The 21,316-nt window shown below is 41.4% G+C and overlaps 1 protein-coding gene across 1 annotated transcript; it reads right to left on the bottom strand.

Moving 5' to 3' along the window:
* Positions 1 to 12,438: 12,438 nt before the first annotated feature.
* On the bottom strand, positions 12,439 to 19,100 carry FZD1 (frizzled class receptor 1). Its single transcript, XM_060633837.3, has one exon. The coding sequence runs from the start codon at positions 16,697 to 16,699 to the stop codon at positions 14,741 to 14,743; it is 1,959 nt and encodes a 652-aa protein (XP_060489820.1). The 5' UTR covers positions 16,700 to 19,100; the 3' UTR covers positions 12,439 to 14,740.
* Positions 19,101 to 21,316: the final 2,216 nt, after the last annotated feature.

Genomic DNA, 21,316 nt, shown 5'->3' with positions numbered 1-21,316 from the left:
TTCATGGGAGGGTAGTAAGTCAGGAGTGATTGATGTAATCTATTTGACACAACCACCCTTTCTTGAGTACCCGCTTTGTGCCAGGCCTGAGGATATGAAAATGAAGACACTTCCCTCCTGTGAAACCAATCACTGTCCACTGGGGAAGGCTGACACATAAATGAATCACAGTGATAAATTCTATACAATGCTTGCTTAAAAAGTGCTATGGGAACACAGAGAGAGGAAAATTAATTCTGTCTGGGGGCATTAAGGACCCACCAAGAAAAAAAGAACATGAGTTTGGCCTGGAAGACTGGAATTTGAATTTTCTTAGTGGTAACTGAGGGCAGGCGAACAGGGGAATAAATAAAGACTTGGCAGGCAGAAGGAAGTGAGAGGCTAATTTTAGCTCTTCCATCATCTGGAATAGTCAGCAATGAAAAGGACTGCATCAAGATTCAGTATCTTCTTGAGACCAGAGGGATCACACAGAGAATAGAGAGCGACTCTACAACAGTCAGTAAAAGATTCTAAATTGTTTGTAGTCTTAGGAGCATTATGAATTTTACAGTTTGTCACTTTATACTTTGGCTCCTAGGAAGCTCAAAGACAATTTTAACCCACTTCTGGTGAGTATACAAGCCTAATGACACACGTGTTGCATATAACAAGTTACCTGTTTCTACACACTGAAAACAGTAAGTTCCACTGCTAATAGTAATACTTTATATTTTTACACATTTATGTTATACTACACATTTTGATAAGCCATATCCATCCTTTTTATTAATATTATATTAACGCATCCTTAATATTAATATTAGCCTGATATATAAATAGATAGGTAAACTATGAACTAATTCTAGTGTCGCTTTGTTTTTTCAGTTTATTTAGAGGCATGAAAACCATCATGACTTTCCTTTTTCACCACTGAATTGTTTCAAAATAATGAAAAATGAAAATGCAAACCAAAACCACATTGAGATACCATTTCACACTTATTAAAATGGCTACAATAAAAAAAAACAATAACAAGTGTTGGCAAGGAGGTGAAGTAATTCGAAATTACAATGTTGGTGGGATGGTGAAGCCACTTTGTAAAACTGTTTAGTAGCTCCTCAAAAAATTACACATAGAATTACCATGTGACCCAGCACCACTCTAAGTTTTTCTACACAATAGAATTGAAAGCCTATGCCCCCACACAATTGACGAGGATGTGGAGAAAGGGGAACCCTCTTACACTGTTGGTGGAAATGCATACTGGGGCAGCCACTCTGGAGAACAGTATGGAGGTTCCTCAAAAAGTCAAAAATGAAACTACCCGATGACCCAGCAATCACACTACCAGGTATTTATGCAAAGAATACAAAAATACCAATTCAAAGGGATATATGCATCCCAATGTTTACTGCAGCATTATCTATAATGGCAAAATTATGGAAATAGCCCAAATGTCCATCGACTGATGAATGGATAAAGAAGGGGTGGTGTATACACACACATACACACACACACACACACACACACACACACACACAACGGATTATTACTCAGCCATAAAAAAAGAATGAAATCTTGCCATTTGCAACACTATAGATGGAGCTAGGGAGTATTATGCTAAGTGAAATAAGTCAGTCAGAGAAAGCCAAACAACATACAATTTCACTCATATGTGGGCTTTACGAAACAAAACAAATGACCAAAGGAAACAAATAGAGAGGCAAACCAAGAAATAAGACTCTTAACTATGGAGAACAAACTAATGGTTACCAGAGGGGAGGTGGGTGGGAGATGGGTGAAATAGGTGATGGGGATTAAGGAGTGTGCTTGTTATGATGAACACTGGATGATGTATGGAAATGTTGAATCATTATATTGTACACCTGAAACCAATATTACACCACATGTTAGCTAACTGGAATTTAAATAAAAATTTTATTTTTTTTATTTTTATTTAAAAAAAATTTTTTTAATGTTTATTTATTTTTGAGACACAGAGAGACAGAGCATGAACGGGGGTGGGGCAGAGAGAGAGGGAGAAACAGAATCGGAAGCAGGCTCCAGGCTCTGAGCCATCAGCCCAGAGCCTGCCGCAGGGCTCAAACTCACGGACCGCGAGATCATGACCTGAGCTGAAGTCGGACGCTTAACCGACTGAGCCACCCAGGCACCCGTAAATAAAAATTTTAAAAAAGATTAGGGAAATGGCTGTTTAATGACTTTTTTTCTTATTAACCATGAACTGTCTTTTGAATTAGTATTAAGACTATTAATAGATAATTAGATTTAATAAATATTTTGAAATGTAATATCCATCTTTACTTAGATGATGAAAATATTTTAATAATAAAATTATCAAAAATTATTTTTTGTATTCCCTAGCTAGACGCTAACATGATAGTCACCATACTTGGAGGAAGTATTTCTTCCAAGCATGTTCCCAGGACAAAGAAAAAGGCTGCTTGAAATTTTCCAAGCTCCAGTAAGTTCTGTGGAATAAAATTACTTCATTCTAAAAAGATGTGACTGTCCTCTCCCCTGTACTGTAATTATTCTTTCCTATGAAGCAAGTTCTTAACATGTTTAAGACAACATGAGTTTAGATATCTCAGGCTTGGGTTTGTTTTTATAATCTTGTAAAATCAGTTGGGATATAGTTTAGCCCCATTTTACTCACGTTTCCCAGTTACCTGGATTAATTGATGTGAACAACAACAATGGTGCTTTGAAGCACTCAGGTACAACAGTGGAAATGATCACATTTCTTAGTGGATGAATGAATTTCTCTTTCATAAAGCTTTGTTTATGCAAATAAATAGAGTATTACCTTGATTAGTGAATTCCCTGGGAAGTAAAGGCCTTCTAAGAAGTCACTTGTATTAAAAACCTAAACAAACAAAATCGGAAAGGATGGGAAGGTGAGCTGCCTGAGAAGCCTCCAAGCTCAGCTTCTGCCAATGGCTGCTCCACTGAAAGCGAAGAGGTCCCGCCTGGGGGAAACTGGTACCTTTTGAAGTCCCACCTCTGCCTGACCATCAAGCCTCCACCTGCTGTACTGTCTCCCTCTCTATGTTGTTACCACAAGCTGTCTCTAAGAAAGAGACAATATACATCCTTCTTCCCTACCTAGTGTTTGGTGAACTAATTCGATTCTGAAAGTCTTCTTTTTTTGTAAAGTTTATTTATTTATTTATTTTGAGAGAGAGAGAGAGACAGAGAGAGAGAGAGAGAGCACAAATAAGCAGGGGAGGGGCAGAGTGGGGAAGAGAGAGAGAATTCCAAACAGGATCCATACTGCCAGTGCAGAGCCCTATGCCGGACTTGAACCCATCAACTGTGAGATCATGACCTGCACCAAAATCAAGAGACAGATGCTCAACTGGCTCACGCAGTGAAGCACCCCTAGATTCTGAAAGTCTTCTAACTAAAGGGACAATTCTAAGTTAAGCTTTAACCTCTAGTTATGAAATCAAGGCCCTATCTTTTTATTTAAAAAAAAAAGTAAAATTAAAAGAATTTGAGACCTGGGCAAACCACTCCGTGGCTTTGAAGAGGGGCCTGTCAGGCATACCAGCCTGGCCCCTGGCTATTCCTGATTTAGATCTTTGGGGAAAAGACAATTCAGGCAGGACAGGTCTGCTCCCTGCTGACAGTCCAAAAAAGTTACTTCTCATAGATTGAGGTCCTGAATCCAGTGAAGTTTCCACAACTTTATAAGAGGAGGTGTGCAAGTGAAAGGAATGGGTAGGGGCTTGCCTTGAAGTTGTGTTTGCTAAACACTTCATAAAACTTGAGAAACATGGGGAGAGGCTGATGGAGCAGAGGGTCCTACTACCACCGTCACTCCTGTATATCTTGTCACCAATTTCACTCAAGATCACCCTGCCCCTACTTGGGTCTGCTAGTGTGTTTCTTCTCTAAGTCATCTTTCTTCTTCGACTTAGTGCTATCAGTTCCTTACTCATTTCTTTAGCTTTACTTAGCCCAGTGTTTCAAAAAGCACAAGAACCTCTAGTATGCAAACCACCAGAATGGAGGTTCCTGAATCCCTCCCTGGCCAACAAAGTCAGTCTCTAAAACAGAGGTCAGAAATCTTCATATTTAATAAGCTCTTTGAATGATTCTTAAGTATACTCAATTTTAAGAATTCTTAGTATCCATTGCCACCTGTGATAAATAGTGTATATTTTGAAGATCATCCGATTTTAACACTGAATTAGGTTTCACTATAACTTGCCTTAGCTGAGATCTTTAAGCATACCCTACACCTCTTATGCTAATTCAACATGGCTCTAATGAAACAAATGTTTAAACACATAGCTATTTATACAGCCATTACTGCATTCAGGTGACCCTTTTCTGTTACTGAATTATCCCTACTTGGGGAAAAAAGGTTATAGAGCACATGAATGGTGTAAAACTTTTAAAGAAAATAAATGGTAGTGGTATTAGACAATCACTTTGTAGATGTTAACTCATTACTGATTTCTAGAAATTCTGCCATATCTTTATATAATCCCTGAAAATTTTGGTGCTTGCAAATAATGCATATTTGGAGATTCCTATGAATATTTGAAATCCTTCTTCTTATATAGCTGCCGAAAAAGGCATATTTTTTCAGACAGATTTATATGTATATGGGAGGAAAATGTGTACTTTTAGCCATAACAGTCTAGATAGAAAAAAAATCTTGCAGTTGGTTTCAAGTGTAGACTCAAAATTACATTTTAGAGAACATTTTTAAAAATGCATTTGTAATGCCAGAAAAATTTCTTCTCCAAGAGTGTCAACATTTTAAACTAGGGCAGGTGTATTCATTACCTTAATTTGTATAAAATGCAACCCAGGCAACTGAGATTTTTCTTTTTCTAAAAAACATTTAAATTAAAAATCATGAGAAAAAAATTCCCTATAAACATAATGGTAACTTCATAAAGAATTAAAATCTATAATCGCAGCTAGAAATACAGATCAGATTAATCAGAGATGAGATGAACTATGTCCACTGTCCCTCACATGTAGCCCTTCATCAAAAGGCAAAAGTGCAATCATTTGAAAGGTGTGTTTCTCGGGAAAACCATAAAGTTATATCACCTGTAATAAAAGTGGTGGGCTTATATGTGTTCACTTGGGAGAAGATGGTTGACATCAGTCATTCTCCATCTCTTTCTGACCTATTTCTGGGACAGACACAAAACATGAATCTAGAGGGATATGTATTCAAACGACACATAGGGCAACATAAAGGGTAGCAAAGGGGAGGATGTGTAGCAAGGAAGAGGAAGAAAGATGACATCTGGAATATAAAGAAATCTATAGAGTTAGAGGATTAGGACTGCAGACTGCTTAACAGAAAATGAGGTAAAGGGAGAGGGGAAATCAATGAGGAATTGGCCATTGACAGAAGCATACTTTGAGAGAATGAAATGGAGAACAGAAGAAATTCAGGAAGCCGGTTTTTAAAAAACAGAATTGTAAAGAACGAGAATGTGGCGGGAATACTTCTAAAAGAAAGATCCTCTAGCTGTTTCCAACGGCTAAACATAGATGTAGCAGATAGAATAATGGTCCTCAAAGATGTCCATGCTCTAATCCTCAAAACCTTATCCTGTGTCAACCTAATCATATGAGTCCTTAAAAGCAGAGGACCATTCCCAATTAGAGAGAATCAGATAGTAAGAGAAAAGACTTGACCCAATATCGCTGGCTTTGAAGATGGAGAAAGCATGCCATGAGCCATGGGGGTGGCCTCTAGAAGCTGGAAAAGGCAAGGAAATGGATTTTCCCTTAGAACCTTCAGAAAGAAACATAGCTATGCAACACTTTGATTTTAGCCCAATGAGACCAATGTCAGACCTCTGACCTATAGAATTGTAAGATAATAAATTTGTGTTTTTTAAATTTTTTTAATGCTTATTTATTTTTGAGAGAGAGAGAGAGAGAGAGAGAGACAGAGCGTGAGCAGGGGAGGGGCAGAGAGAGAGGGAGACACAGAATCGGAAGCAGGCTCCAGGCTCTGAGCTGTCAGCACAGAGCCCGATGCAGGGCTTGGTCTCACAAACCATGAGATCATGACCTGAGCTGAAGCCAGCTGCTCAACCCACTGAGCCACCCAGGTACCCCAATAAATTTGTGTTTTTAAAGTTTCTGGTAATTTGTTACAGTGGCGATAGAACATCAATACACTAGACCACAGGAGTGACCAACGTACCAAAATGGCTAGCTGCTGTTTCTAAATGAGGAACTGATGTCATAACCGATCAACCACTTTGATACAAGCCCTAAACCCTGCTCAAATTCATGCATCAAAATACATTTAGTACGCTTCAGTGGTATCAGAGACAATTTTCATAACTGCTATTGAATAAGTTCCCTTTGGCAATATAGTCAACAAGGACAAACATAGGACTCCTGCAATTCTTCAGTTAGTTATCAATCCAGTAAAGGAGCATATTTCTAAAAGTAAATTATGAGTCTCTTCCTGGTCATAATTTACAGTGTCCTCAATGGGCTGTTGCCATGTTACCCAAGTGTACAACTTACCAATTAGATCAGAACTGTCAGCAACCATAAAGAAATTGAATTTGAAATAGTATATCACAAAGCAGGCATGAATGCATAGAAATGCACTTATGCTTTAAGAGCAATATCATTAGTTGATTAATATACAGAACATTGTTTGTGTCATTTGTCGTTAAGGCTGCCCATTAGCTTAATCTTTTATCTGAATAAGTCTTGTAAAACATGCTTATCCTAAAAAGAGGATACAGAAAAAATAAGGCATTAGTTTGCATTATGCTGTTTCAATTTCCACCAGTGACAATGGTGGGTTGTAGAAGGATGAAAAGAAGGGAGGGGAAATCACAGGAGACGAGAGAGTAGAGGTGAAGGGGTGATGGAGAAGAATAGGGAAAAAAGAAGAGATATTTTGCTATAACAGAATACCACAGACTTGGTGACTTAAACAGTCAATAAAATATCTGCTTTTATTATTTTCTTCTAGACAGGAACATACAGTATCATAATTTCAGTGGGAAGAAATCTGTAAATAACATTAAACAAGATATTTTATTGACTGTTATGGGCTGAGTGTTTGCTTCCCTCAAAATTCATACGTTGAAACCTAACCCCCCCCCCCCATGTGGTAGGATTTGGAGGTGGGATGTTGAGGAGATAATGAGGTTTAAACTCTGTCACGAGTATGGGACCCTCATGATTAGTGCCCTTAGAAGAGAGATCTCTCTCCACCCCCATGGGGGCCATGGGAGCACATAGCAAGGGTGTTGGCTGTCTGTAAACCAGGAAGCAGGATCAGAAACCAAATCTGCTGGTACCTTGATATTGAACATCCCAGGCCCCAGAACTAGGAGAAATGTCTGCTGTTTAAGTCACCAAGTCTGTGGTGTTTTGTTACAGCAGCCCAAGCAGATGAATACATTGACTACTGCTATGCAATATCATCAAGCTATTTGTCAATTAAAACAAAATTTGTAGGTCAAAAGTAAAGCACATGCTGTAGACACAAGGAAATACATATTTTTTTCTCAATTCTATTTTGTAATTCTAATATATTTTATAATTTAAAAATATCTATTTCACAATTTTCAGTATATCCCACTAGACCAGGGTTTCTCAACTTTGGCACTTTGGATCAGATCATTCTTTGTTGTCAGGAGTTGTCGTGTGCTCTGCAAAATGTTTAGTAGCCTTTCTGGCCTCTACTCACTAAATACCCATAGGAAGTCCACATGTCAGTCACGACAATAAAAAACATGTTCAGGTATTGTCAAATGTCTCTTGGGGGTAAAACTGACCTCTGTTGAGAACCACAGTTCTAGAAATGAATGTGTAGGTACCTCCTGAAATAATTACATAATCTTCACATCTTTTTTATTCCTCTACATTGAATTTAATTAAAAGATAGCAAGAGGGGCACCTGGGTGGCTCAGTCGGTTAAGCATCTGACTTCAGCTCAGGTCATGATCTCACAGCTTGTGAGTTTGAGCCCCGCATCAGGCTCTGTGCTGACAGCTGAGAGCCTGGAGCCTGATTTGAATTCTGTTTCCCTCTCTCTCTGCCCCTCCCCCACTCATGCTCTATCTCTCTCTGTCTCACAAAAGTGAATAAATGTTAAAAAAAAAAAAAGATAGCAAGAATAGTACTTTGTTTCAACAACAAAGGCAGTGAAGTTTTATGTTCACTGTAGAAAGGATGATAGGAATATGAGAAGGATAAACTCAATATAAAAAGTGTCGACCAACTCTGAGGAGTTTTCATGGGAACAGAAAGACTATGGATTGCATGTTCCACACACTGCATTCTACAAATCCCAATAACCATGTGGAATCTTAAGTTTATCTTCTTTTCCCCTCCTGTAGATACTTTTTGTTTTGGGAAAAGTATGGGTGCTAAACCTACTTACCTCTGAGAGAAAGTACGACAATTAAATTAAATGTTGAGTTTTAGCCATTTGTGGTAATCCCTCTTGAGTTTGTAATCTCATTACAGTGGACCGTATTATTATACAGGAAAACAAAATAAATATATGCAAAAACCTAACAGTTCCTTACAATCTTAATAAACTTTAACATCAATTAAAAAAAAAAAACTTTATTCATTTCAGGGGAATACTTTTGAGATTTTTTTAAAGTAAAAACATTCACTTAACCTGATTTCGTGACTAGCAAGAATGGGTCTCAGTGGTCAGTGAGATTCCTGTATCTATGCCCCATTTCTTCAGGAGGCAGAAGGCAGAATGGCCAAGATATCAATGTGGTGTGCACCATTGTATCTTCATGTTCCATTCAGCTTCAGTTACAAAGGGCTGTGTTCATTGCCTTTTCATCTGGTAACAAAAAAGCCTAAAGCTGCAGTGGAATACTTTTAATGCTGGACCAGTGACCACCACAGAAGCTTTTACTCTATCTTGGAAGCATAATTTACTCCATAAGCCAGGGTGACTCACCATCCCAGCTTCCGTAGGACTTTCCTGGTTTTACCATCGAAAGTCCAACATCCCAAGAAACCCCTCAGCCCTGGGCAAACCTAAACAATGCATTATCCTACCTGAGTTTTGAGTCTTTGACAGAGGATTTATTGAAGGTAACTTGAAAAAAAAAATCCAAGAGTTGGAAAGATAAGGTCAAGAATAGTCTCTAAATCTACTTTTAAGGAAAAAAACCCCAACTCTTCTAACAATCAAGTAGCATTGGCATTTGGAATATGCATTTAACTAGCCTGTATGACTTCCAGGTATTTGCTGCTGTGTTTGTGAAGATGAGCATTTCCAAGGGCAAGAGAACAATCTGTCTCAGAGTGTTTCATTTAAGCAAGGACACGCTGCCACTTGAAAGGAAATAAAGGCCACACTTTGTCTATGGGGGGATCCTGCAGTTATTCCCCTGCAAATTTAATTCAAACAGGTATTGAGATCTGAAACATGGAGATATCCACAAATTAGAGGATACTTGGTTTTTAAAAAGGAAAGAAAAGAAATCCAGGCCACAGAGAACTATCTCAAAGCTGCAATAGCGGTTTCTTTTCATGTTCATCACTGTATTCCTATGAACATGTTTTGAAAGTCTACACTGTGAATAAAATTATTTGAGGTCTTCATATGAAATATGCATATTATAAATTTTAAAACTTAAAATTGTCTTCAAGTCAATTTTATTTAAAAAATAGCATGTGTGTAAAACGTGCAAAATTAGTGCTATTCCAATACTTGACTTTAAAAATTATTAGTTATACAAATATGCCACCCAACTAGTTTATTGGTGATTCCCTTACAAAATGCAGTATTATTTGAATTTTATCACTCAAAAATATACCTCTTTAGAATATCACCATCTTAAAAAGATTTATTTAGAGAAATCTCTATTGAAAAATATCTTATTTCTTCAAGCAATTTAAGATTGTTTGACTTAGAAGACTGATGACCCTCAGAATATTTATCATATGTTCACTGCAGGATTTGCTTATGGATTGTACTTGAGCCAATCCATTACATGAGAAAGATTTCTATGAGAAATCCTTTAATGTGACCTGTTACTTGGGTCCCAAATCAACTTATAAACAAAATCTCCAACAGGAGAATCTTAAACAAGAACTTGATTCTGTAATGGAGTAGAGACAGTTGTCATCACAAATCATGATACTACTTAAGGAAATTGGCCTAGAGTGTGTCTTTTAATCACTAGGTTCCAAGTAAGCTGTTTTATTACTATAATTATTATGGTTTAATAAATCCATTGTCAAAAGCTATGACCAAAGTGAATAGAAATATTGAAGCACAAAAAGTTTATGAAAATTTGAGTCATGATTGAAGCTCAACTACTGTTTTTCAAATTCTAGGGACCACTGGCATCTGCCAACAGTTCAAACTACAGATATAAATCTTAGGAGTCACCAAAAAAAACACTCTTTTTTTGCCACATCCCTTGTAAGACCTCATTTCAAATGTAAAGGCCATAAAATAAAAGCCTTGGATTTAAGGTAGTGTTGCAATTTCTTTTTAGTAATGTAACCGGAGAATTCTTACATGTAGTCCACATCTTATTTTGGCTCCTAAAGATTAATCCTGCAAGACTTTGAAGTTACTATGTTCCATGAAGTATTCAATAACAACATAGCTAGTGTCCACCTCAAGACATATGTGATGACCACATTCTGATTCTTATCTCTCAAGCCCCAGTTACACAGAATGTTATAATCAGAAATGTATCAGAGATACCTAGTGCAATATCACTGGTTTCAATTAATTGCATGTGTGTTACATAAAATGTGGCTTATAGCCAATCAACAGATTAGTAAGTAATAAAGGCAAGAGTAGCCAGAGTTGAACACAAACACACACACACTAAAAATATGGCATCTTTTAAAAAAAACAAATTTTTTTTTTTTTTAAAGACCAAAACATGGTATCATTGAAAGTGATCTGAAGCCACCCAAGTCCTCTAAGTTTGTGGTTTAGGCAATTTTTTAAATTGGCCACCAGGTCTTCATTGTGGTCTCCTTTCCTAGTTACATGCTGGACTTTAGGAATGATGGAACTATAGCAGAAGCCTTCATTGCTCAGGGAGACAAAAGGACCAGGACTGTAAACCCAGGCTGACAAGTGACAACCCCAGACTAACTGAAAAATCTGATCCAGCTGTTTTGCATATGTTTGACACTGGCTGGCTCTGAGATTAAAAATATGACTTTCTGCTCCCACAAAGTTTAAGTGAAAAATGGCTCTTTAAAAAAAGAGCATCAGAAGGCTTTCATAATCTGTACACATTTACTATAAAAGCTAAATCAAGCACACCGTGGGGGTAAAATTGACTTCAACTGATAACTGGTTAAAAAAAAAAATAGGCAAACCAAACCATCTGAAAATAGGGTTTGTCATGGAAACAGCATGCTAATGGGACCATATTCCCGGTACCTATACGGTTTTCCAGGAAAGTCTTGTTTTGCCATGAGTACCTAAAGAAACAAAAGAATACACTGGCTTTCTATATGCTACACAATTTTAAATAAGTTGCTTCCTAAAAACAAAGCCTGGTGGTGACTTGAAAATCTTGTCTTTTAAGGCATTTAATTCCAGCATATATAAAACCTTTCTGCATCAAATTTATAGTTGCATCATTTTAAGGACATCCACAATAAGAATGCTTTGTATTTATTTCATGGATTGAGACTAATAATCTTAAATTTTTTCCCCCAGAAATCATCTGATTGAAATACCTAGAGAGGAGATATGTTTTAATTTTCCCTAAGAATTCCTTTTTTAAAATGTCTATACAACAAAACCTGCTCAGATATCTACTAGAGATTAACGAAACAAAGAAAAAAAGAACATAAAATTGCATCTTGCTATGTGAAATTGAATGCTGTATTTTCAATTAGATTTAATATTTTCATTTGCCTTAAATAATGATAATGACTTAAAAGACAATGAATTGCATTATAACCATGAAAGTAACTCTATTGCATCAATGGTCTTCATTTTAGTTCCTTGTTATTTTATCACAAAATATTTTCATGGGAAAATTTAATATAAATATTTTTAGTCTATAAAAGAATAAGAGACTTGTTTTCCAAAGGTATTGGAGGTTTTTCATCTGATGTTTTCCATTTCTCATAACCTTATTTCCATATTGTAATATATATAAGTAAACTTTGCACCTCTATTTTATAAAAATTAGTGTGTGTATATTATGTATATATGTATATATAGATATAATATAGATTATATATATATACATATATATATATATAATATATATATATGTATATATACACACACACCCACACATATATATATATAAATTCTGACTAAGAGTAGACCAACTAGATAATTTCTCTGGAAAAGGTTCCTTGAACAATATAAAAATGGGGTCTTCCAAAGCAAACAACAAAAACAACCTTAAACACCCAACTACTGTTTAAAATGCTTATAAACACACAGTCAGTTAACCATTTATTGATTGCCTATTTATGGTTTTGGAATATCCAAGATTATGAAAAAGACAATACCTCAAAAAAATCATGACCAAGGTGATGCCTGATGATTTAAATAAACTTCCATATGATAAAAAGTCATGTAAATTTACCCCTTGAAAGAAAAAAAAAGACTTTAATATTAAAATTAGAGTTCTCTTTTTAATAATCCTCTCAGTAAAGAAATAATTTGGAAACTTCTATTTTATATTGTTACTATCATGAAAGCAGATGATGTCTAGGAACTTGGCAATGTCAGTTGCAACATTGCAAGTAGGATACATCTTTGGAAGGGCTCGTCTGAATGTTTAAGGATAGACTTTTTCATTGAATTCCTGAATTTATATACTTTGGGACTGGCTATGAGACACTATAAAATGTAAAGATAGTTCAGACAGTTCCAGTTCTGTTATTTTCAGGCACAAAAACCATATAATTTTGTACAAAACTTTGATTTTTTTATTTGTGAAATTAAAAATATGGTATTTTATATATATATAAACTTCTATTCCTCTATAAATATAGATGATTTTGTGATAGTGAACAGAATAAATGCATACCAAATCCAAAGACCATTGTCATTTTAGGGTATGACAGACATAGATAAATTTAGGTCCTAAGTACTGGCATTTAGATAAACTCTTAAAATTTAAAACAATACAATCAGGAGGCTTGCTTTTCTCCTCTTTTCCACAGAGAACTAAAGTGAATATTATTAAATGGCTTTGAAAGATTTACATTTGACGCATTTCTGTAAATCCAAAAAGGAGCACACACTGTCCCTTTACCATGCATGCCCATGTTTTGTTTATTTCAGGATCTAACCCCACCAATTATTCCACCTCCTTTACCTCCTGGAATCCTACAAGGTTATTTTTAATGATGTGGATTGTTCCTCCCTCAGACTGTGTTGCTGAAAAATCATAATAATATGTTGAAAGTATACAACTTTTACATTTTAAACTTTTTTATATATGTCTAATTATTATTTAAAAATAATAAAAAGCACTTCATTTTGAGAAAGTCCATTACACTGAAATCTCCTTCAAGTGTTCCTATTCAGCTTACGTTCTGCTATCCAGTTAAGGAAAGCAAAGATCAACTCCTTAACAAAGCTTTCCAGGTGACCTAATGTTTCCATTTTACAGAAAGGTAAAATCTAAATGCGGGCTGTCTCAGTCCTAGAGGCAGTTTGCCAGGCATCAGTATGCAATTAGAATTAACATTTTATAAACCCCATCTTCAGTCTCTCCTGACCCACACAAAGCTCCAAGCCTCTTCCCAAATCTCAGCAACCACATCTTTCCATGATGCTGGCCAAACCCATACCAGGTTTTAGACACTAGAGAATGAAATGAGCTCATCCACCAAAAATTAGACTTGAAAAAGTTTGGCACTGGTTATCCCACTCACCCTCTAACCAACTTACGTAGGAGGGAATGCCTGGGCTTTGGAGGCCAGTGTGGAAGAAGGCTGGGACCGCCGCAGCCCACATCTGTGGACCTCCTTGAAGCTAGGAGTTAAGGTTCTCTACAGTGAAAAATTCAGTTTCAATAAAGGGGCAAGGCCTTCACAATGTGCGCCCCCCCCCCCCCACCTCACAAGGGCACATTCGGGATGGGCAAGGGTCTACCCCCGGATCTGGAAGCTCTGTGGAGTTCTATATCTAAAGAGCCCCGACCCCAAGCAATGAAGGAAAGGAAGGAGCAGAAAGCGGAGGCGGTAAGTGACCTGGGCCGCGCAGCCCCACAGGCAGCCCCACACGCACCCCGACTGCCGCAAGGAGGGGCGCGCCAGAACAAGCAAGAGCACCGTGAGCTCCGGTTTTACCTCTGCAGTACTTTGAAAAGGCAAAGGAAAAGCCTCAAATGGGTAAACCGCCCTAAATAATTAAAACTTAAAACAAAACAACAAAAAAGGAAAAGGCAGAAAAAGGAAAACGCGTGACCGGTCATCATTTAAATACAAATATACTTACAAAAATCTTACACAGGCTATTTACAATCATAAAAGCGTACAGTCCTGGTACCAGAGAGTGAGAACCAGAGTGGTCTGTCCATCCCCCCTGTGGCAGTTGGGCCCTCCAGTCCGTTTGCCCCAAGGGACCAAAGATTTTGCAGGAGCTGTGTTGTTGAAAGGAGCCTGCGAAAAGTGAATGGCTAGTGAGAAAGCCTCGAGTAGCCAGGCTTGGCAAGAGTTCCATGGGGCCAGCTTTATGGGAGTGGCTGGGACGAAGCCGACGGCTGGGAATGGGCTGAACCCCCAGGTCTCAGACGGTGGTCTCCCCCTGTTTGCTGTTGGTGAGCCTGGTATAGAACTTCCTCCAGGAGTTGAGGGTCTTGCCGGACCAGATCCAGAAGCCTGACGTGATGCCCACGATCAGCGTCATAAGGTACTTGATCATGAAGACTGTGAAGTCTGGGCTCATGGGCGGGTGCGGCGGGGCGCCTCCACCCGCCTGGAGGTGGGGGCAGGGGATGGCGTAGCTCTTGCAGCTCTGGGCCACCCAGCTGCGCTCCCACTGGTCCCGGAAGGCCTGCTCATAGAAGTAGCAGGCGATGACAATAGTGGCTGGCACCGTGTAAAGCACGCTGAAAACGCCGATGCGCACCATGAGCTTCTCCAGCTTCTCGGTCTTGGTGCCGTCGTGCTTCATGATGGTGCGAATGCGGAAGAGGGACACGAAGCCGGCCAACAAAAAAGACGTGCCGATGAACAGGTACACGAAGAGTGGCGCCAGCACGAAGCCGCGCAGCGCGTCCACATTGTTGAGCCCTACGAAGCACACCCCGCTCAGCACATCGCCGTCCACCTGGCCCAGCGCCAGGATGGTGATGGTCTTGATGGCCGGAACGGCCCAGGCGGCCAGGTGAAAATATTGCGAGTTGGCCTCGATGGCTTCGTGACCCCACTTCATGCCCGCTGCCAGGAACCAGGTGAGCGACAGGATCACCCACCAGATGGAGCTGGCCATGCTGAAGAAGTAAAGCATCATGAAGAGGATGGTGCAGCCCTCCTTCTTGGTGCCCTGCGCCACTGTGCGTGCCCCGTCCTCGGAGAACTTGTCGTTACACACCACTCGGTCCTCCAGCAGGAAGCCGGCGATGTAGGCCACGGCCACTGCCGTGTAGCAGCCGGACAGGAAGATGATGGGCCGCTCCGGGTAGCTGAAGCGCCGCATGTCCACCAGGTACGTTAGCACCGTGAAAAGCGTGGAAGCGCAGCACAGCACCGACCAGATGCCGATCCAGGTGCGCGAGAAGCGCAGCTCCTCGGGGCCAAAGTACATAAGCCCGTACACCTTGGTCGGCTCACAGGGCGCACCGCAGTCCTTCTCCCCCAGGAAGTGGTAGTTGAGGTAGGAGGGCACCTTGAGGGCGCGCGGGCAAGAGAACTTACCACGCTCCGACGCGCCGGAGCCCCCCGGGAAGCCGCCGCCACGGTGCCCCCCGCCGCCGTGCTGAGGGTTGCTGGTCCAGAACTCCGGGAGCAACGAGGGCGTCGGGGTGCCCTTGTCCGACGTATTTTGGCCCACGCACAGCTCGCCGGCGCCGTGCACCGGGAACTTCTCACACTTGAGCGTGTCAGGCCACTGGAAGCCGAACTTGTTCATGAGCGCCTCGCAGCCCTGGCGCGCACGCTCGCACAGGGAGCGGCAGGGCGGCAGAGCCTGCTCCAGCACCGTGCACACTGGCGCGTACATAGAGCACAAGAAGAACTTGAGTTCCGCCGAGCACTGCACCTTCACCAAGGGGTAGAACTGGTGCACCTCGAGGCCCGCATCCTCTTGGTTCGTGTGGCCCAAAAGGTTGGGCATGATGGTCTGGTTGTACGCGATGTCTGTGCACAGCGGGATGGAGATGGGCTGGCAGTAGCCGTGGTCCGGGATAGAGATGCCCCGCTCGCCGTTGTACTGTTGCCCGCCCTGCTGCTGCTGAGGCGGCGGCGGTGGGGGCTGCTGCCCCGGCCCGGGCCCCTGGCCCGGCCCCTGGCCCACTGCCTGCGCCCGGACCCCCAGCAGCAGCGGAACCTCCAGCAGCCAAAGCAGTAGCAGGAGCCGGCGCGCCAAGCGCCGGGAGTCAGCTGGGGGGCGGCGGCGGTGGCTCTCTGCATCTCCGCTCCCTTCCGCCACCGGTCCAGCTGGGAGCGCCCCGGCATAAAGTTCCCAGCTCGCGCCGCCGGCGGCGGCGGCGGCCCGGGACTTCTTAGGCGCCTCCTCTTCAGCCATACTTTCTCGGCTCCTTTCTTGGCGCCGCCCGGCTGAGGCTGGCAGTGGCGCGGCCGGCGGCGGCTCCCCCTGCGTCCGGGGAGATCTCCTCCGCGCCGGTGGCCTCCGTCGAGCCCGAGCTGCGCTCAGCCCGCTCCCCCGGCTCCCGTTCCAAGTCCCGCAGCCGCCGCCGCCGCGGAAACTTGCGATTCATGAAGCGTGGGCGGCGGGTAGAGCCCGGGTGGCTCCGGCGCGCCGGGGTCGCGTCCCGCCTTCCTGGCCCTCGGCTCGCTGGCTCCCGGCTGGCGGCGCCGCGCTAGTGGCCACGGCCCCGTAGAGCGCGCAACTCTCGGCAGCCCAGCAGCCTCGGCTCCCCCCTGCGCCTCCGCCTCCTTCTCCGCCGCCGCCGCCTGACCATTTGTGTCAATCCCTCAACTCGCTCGTTCTCCACTCCCTCGCGCGCCCTCGGACCGGTTTCCAGGCGCCCCGCAGTCTGTCTTTCACCAGGAGGGAGGAGCCTTGAAACCGACGCGGAACTGGAGGCTCAGGGACCGTCGCCCAATCGCGGCACTGGCTTCCCCGCGCAAAGGGCACCCGCAGCCTGCTTCCCTGAGCGAAAGTCGGCGGCTGGCGGGAGGAGGAGGGGGCGGGAGGAGGAGGAAGTAGTAGTGGTGGCAGAGGCACCGCTCCGGCACAAAGAGTGGGTTTGCTATGAAGCGGGACAGGCTTGGTTGCTTTTGCTTTTGCGGAAGAAAGGGCGAGCACTAGTAGGAGAATGGTACCATATGCTGCTGGGGATAATGAATAGGAGTCGGCGGACCTCGGGACTCAGCTTTTCTTTTATCCATTTTCATGTTTAAAAATCCTGCTCTTAACTCTGGTTACAAACCGAGCACCGCGATCAGGACAGATGCCTTTGACTTCAGGAGCGCAGGGCTTCCTTTGAGTTTATGTCTATCGAGGTTTGGTTTCAAATATTACTCTAATAAGTCCAAGAGCTCTCAGGCTGGGCTTGGCGGGCTTTGGACGCGCCATTTCCCCCAAGGAGAAGTTCACGGGATTGCTGTCAAATGAAGAACAAGAACAAAACACAAACACAAACTTTGACGGAATTGAAAAAGTAAAGCCAGGTGCGCCATCCGCTACTGTTATCTTTCTTGTAATCCCCTTTTCTCCTCTGTGATCGAGTCAGAAACAGAAGCAAAGGGAGAGAACCATTAAATATTTAGAGAGAAAAACTTGAGAATGCGACGACCTCTCTTCGGGAGCGTCCTCTCTGCCCAAGCCTCCAGAAGTGCCTCGGACCCGGAGGAGCACCGCCAGCGACCAACCTGAGCTGTGGGGGAGCTATTGGAGCCTTCCAGGGTCGGAACGTCCACGGCACAGGGGCAACTCCTGGGAGTGTCAAACTGGGCCGGTTAGGAGCCAGGCTGGGCTGCAGCGTGGTCTTCCACTGGTGTGCGGACCTGGGGATGCCAGTTTAGCAAACAGCAAAGTCTGAAAGCAAAAGAGCTAACTGCACGTTCCCTTCCTAATTACAAACAACACAATTCATCTCAGCCTCCTTACATTCTTGTTGTTTCTGCGTAAGGTTTTTTAAAACGATGTTTTAACAACATGACTCAGTTTTATCAGTAAAGTGCCATTGTATTGTTAATTCTATCTAGGATTTGTTGACCTATGATTAGATTTTCAGGATACTTTTCTACAAATTTTTTTTCTATCTTTTGCTTATCCATCCATTTGTTTAATACATACTTAGGAAGCACCTCTTAGGTTATAAGCGATATTAGGTAGTAGACTACAAAGAGATGTACAAGACATGGCCCAGCCTTACAGGAAGTCATAGTACAGTAGGGCATAGAAAGGTAGATCAGTTATCTTGTCGCCCATCCCAAAGCTGAATGAGCACAGTGGAAGCAGCCAGCCAGTGGAAATGGGTGAGAAGTGTTCTGATAGAGAGGTGGGTGGAAGGTGCAAAAGACAGAGGCTCTATAGTGCTTAAAGTGCCAAACGGAGTGGGGGTGAGGAGTGAGGGTGCCTGAGATATCTCAAGGAAGGCAGGAGAAAGTTTTAGTCCACACTAAAAAGTTTGGGCTGAATAATCTACAGACAATAGGAAGCTATTGAGGGTCACTTTCTCCCACATATACAGCAGGGTGGCTTCAGAAGGACTGTGAAAGATGGAACCTGGACCACGTTGTCATTGGGAAGATTGAACATTAGTCTAGACATAAAGGTCACTATTTAAGATGGGTGTTACTTGTACCATATACTAACAGGGCACTGAAGATCATCACTATGCATGTTGGTGTCTCTAAAGGATGTGCAGCTGTATCTTTACCTGATAAACCAAAATGACATCTATTTGTCTTAGCTACATATGTTATTGTTCTTTAAATATTCATGCACATAGCAAATTCATAAAATATATATTTCTTTTAAAGTATTTCTGGATTCCTAGTACCTGTTTTTTTTTTAAGAAAATGCAACAGGTACTAAATGTACAACAGGTTCCATTTGTGAGTGTGTGTATGTGTGTTGACAATAATTCATGTAAGATTTTGATATTGAAAAGGAGGTGCTCTCTGAGGTCCTTTGAGCCCTCACAGTCCGTAATTGTTCATTTTACCTTCCAGCATTCCAGCCCACAGTCTCCCAGGGACACTTTTTCTCTAGCCTTCTGCCCTGATGCTCATTCTTCTGCTGATAGTATCCCATGCTTAGAAACTTTACCAAGACAACTTCCTTCTACCATTCCTCTCTTATAAAGACTTATCTGTCTGGTGTTCCGTTCTCTCAAGGTCATCATTGGTGAAGCATCACATGCATTAAGCATCACAGGCATTAAGCACCCACCAACACCACTGCTCCAAACCCTCTTCTCCCCCCAACAAATAGGGCATAGGGATTAAGGCAGAGTGCTCGGTTCTGTTCCTCAGAGTAGGTGACACTCTCTTGCTTCAAAAGTTGTTGTATTGAAATTCTTGAGCTTAGTTTACCCTCCACTGGACAGTGAAGTTTACTAGGGAGGAGGCTCAGACATGCTATCAGAGTTAAAAAAAAAAAAAAAAGTCATTCTTGCTGGATCATGGCACTGGAAGGAACCAGACATCATCTAGGAACTAGTGAATTTTCTCCTCTTACAATGAAGAATATAATACCCAGAAAAGTTAAAGAATGAACTTCAGGTAAAATGGCCTTGTTTGGTTTGAATTTCATTAGATGCTTATTTTAACCCTTTTTATGTTCTTTTGAGTAGTTATAATGCTTTTAATTTAAAAAAAAGAGTCAGTTTTCTGTAGTTTTCTCTCAGACTGTGTAAAAAAAGGCCTTGTAAAATAAAAAAAAAAATCATTTCCTGAGAGTTGTCTTCTAAAGTAAAAAAACCTAGATCTTCTATTTATTTTATAGCAATCCAGTATTTCATTTATTAAACATATCTGATATAGAGGAAGCTATTAAAATCAAGAACAGTTCAGAGTTGTTGTAACCCATTACAATTAGTGTTATGGAAAGTCTTTTGGGGAGGTGACGCAGGCTGTGGATAACATAATGTTAGAAGAGAAATATGAGCAGCATATTTTTACCTTAATCTAAAATATAGTATTTTCTCAGGATGTGGAAATGTTTGAGATCCATAGATAAAAATGACTAAATAAGTATGAACTATTATGAACTTTGCAATAAAAATATTTCAATTAGGCAAAAACTATAAACATAACCCAGTTTCTCCTTGAAATTGGTTCTTCAAGCTTCAGACTCAGTCAAGTTTTCTTATATCAAAGATCTTGTTTTATCAGTCCTTTCCCAAATCTTCTGAAGTTTTTCCAGACTACTTATGTCAGGTTGAATGTGGATAATTCCCAGGGCTAGAGATCCAGTTCCAATTCCATACAGTTGAGTGCACATGGACACGCAAGCAGTTAGGTGAAGTCTCCACAGGCAACCTGGCAGACCTTGAAATTTTAGGTGAGTTGTTTTGTTGTTGGCTTGTGGGTGACAGGTTTGAATTGTCTTTGTTGAATAACAGAGATTATAATACGGGCTAAGACTATATTTTTTGAGCAGCTATTGTAGGTATTTGGCATTTTTTTCCTTAATGTACCCTATGTATGCTACATTTTGTCACGTAAATTTTACCACTCTTTGAGGCAAGGTACTAATTATTATTTTCTTTTAATAGATGAAGAATCAAATGCTCAAAGTAGTTAAGCAACTTGTCCAAGGCTCTATAGCCAGTTAGTACCAGGGTAGGCCTTGTGTCAGACCAAAGTCAATGGACTTCCATTGAATAAACATGTCTATCCTAAAAATTATAGAAGAAAATGTGGTTTCTGAGATGTGCAGATTGGTGATTCCTCAGTATTTAACATAGTTTTCTATACCAGGATAATAGGGGTAACACCTCTGGGACTCAGAATATAAATATTTTTCTTGACCCTCATGCTCTGTAGAATGCAGTTTAAGAAACGCTGGGTTAGGGGTGCCTGGGTGACTCAGTAGGTTAAGTGTCTGACTTCACCTCAGGTTATGATCTCACGGTTTGTGGGTTCGAGCCCCACATCAGGCTCTGAGCTGTCAGCATAGAGCCTGGAGCCTGCTTCAGATTCTGTGTCTTCCTCTTTCTCTGCCCCT

Source organism: Panthera onca, chromosome A2 (genome assembly GCF_046562875.1).
Source record: "Panthera onca isolate mPanOnc1 chromosome A2, mPanOnc1 haplotype 2, whole genome shotgun sequence".
Classification (NCBI taxonomy): Eukaryota; Metazoa; Chordata; class Mammalia; order Carnivora; family Felidae; genus Panthera; species Panthera onca.
This window is presented reverse-complemented; position numbering and strand designations above follow the sequence as displayed.

Excerpts from the sequence above, each read along its gene's own strand:
- FZD1 (XM_060633837.3), bottom strand. The coding sequence starts at position 16,699 with ATGGCTGAAGAGGAGGCGCCTAAGAAGTCCCGGGCCGCCGCCGCCGCC.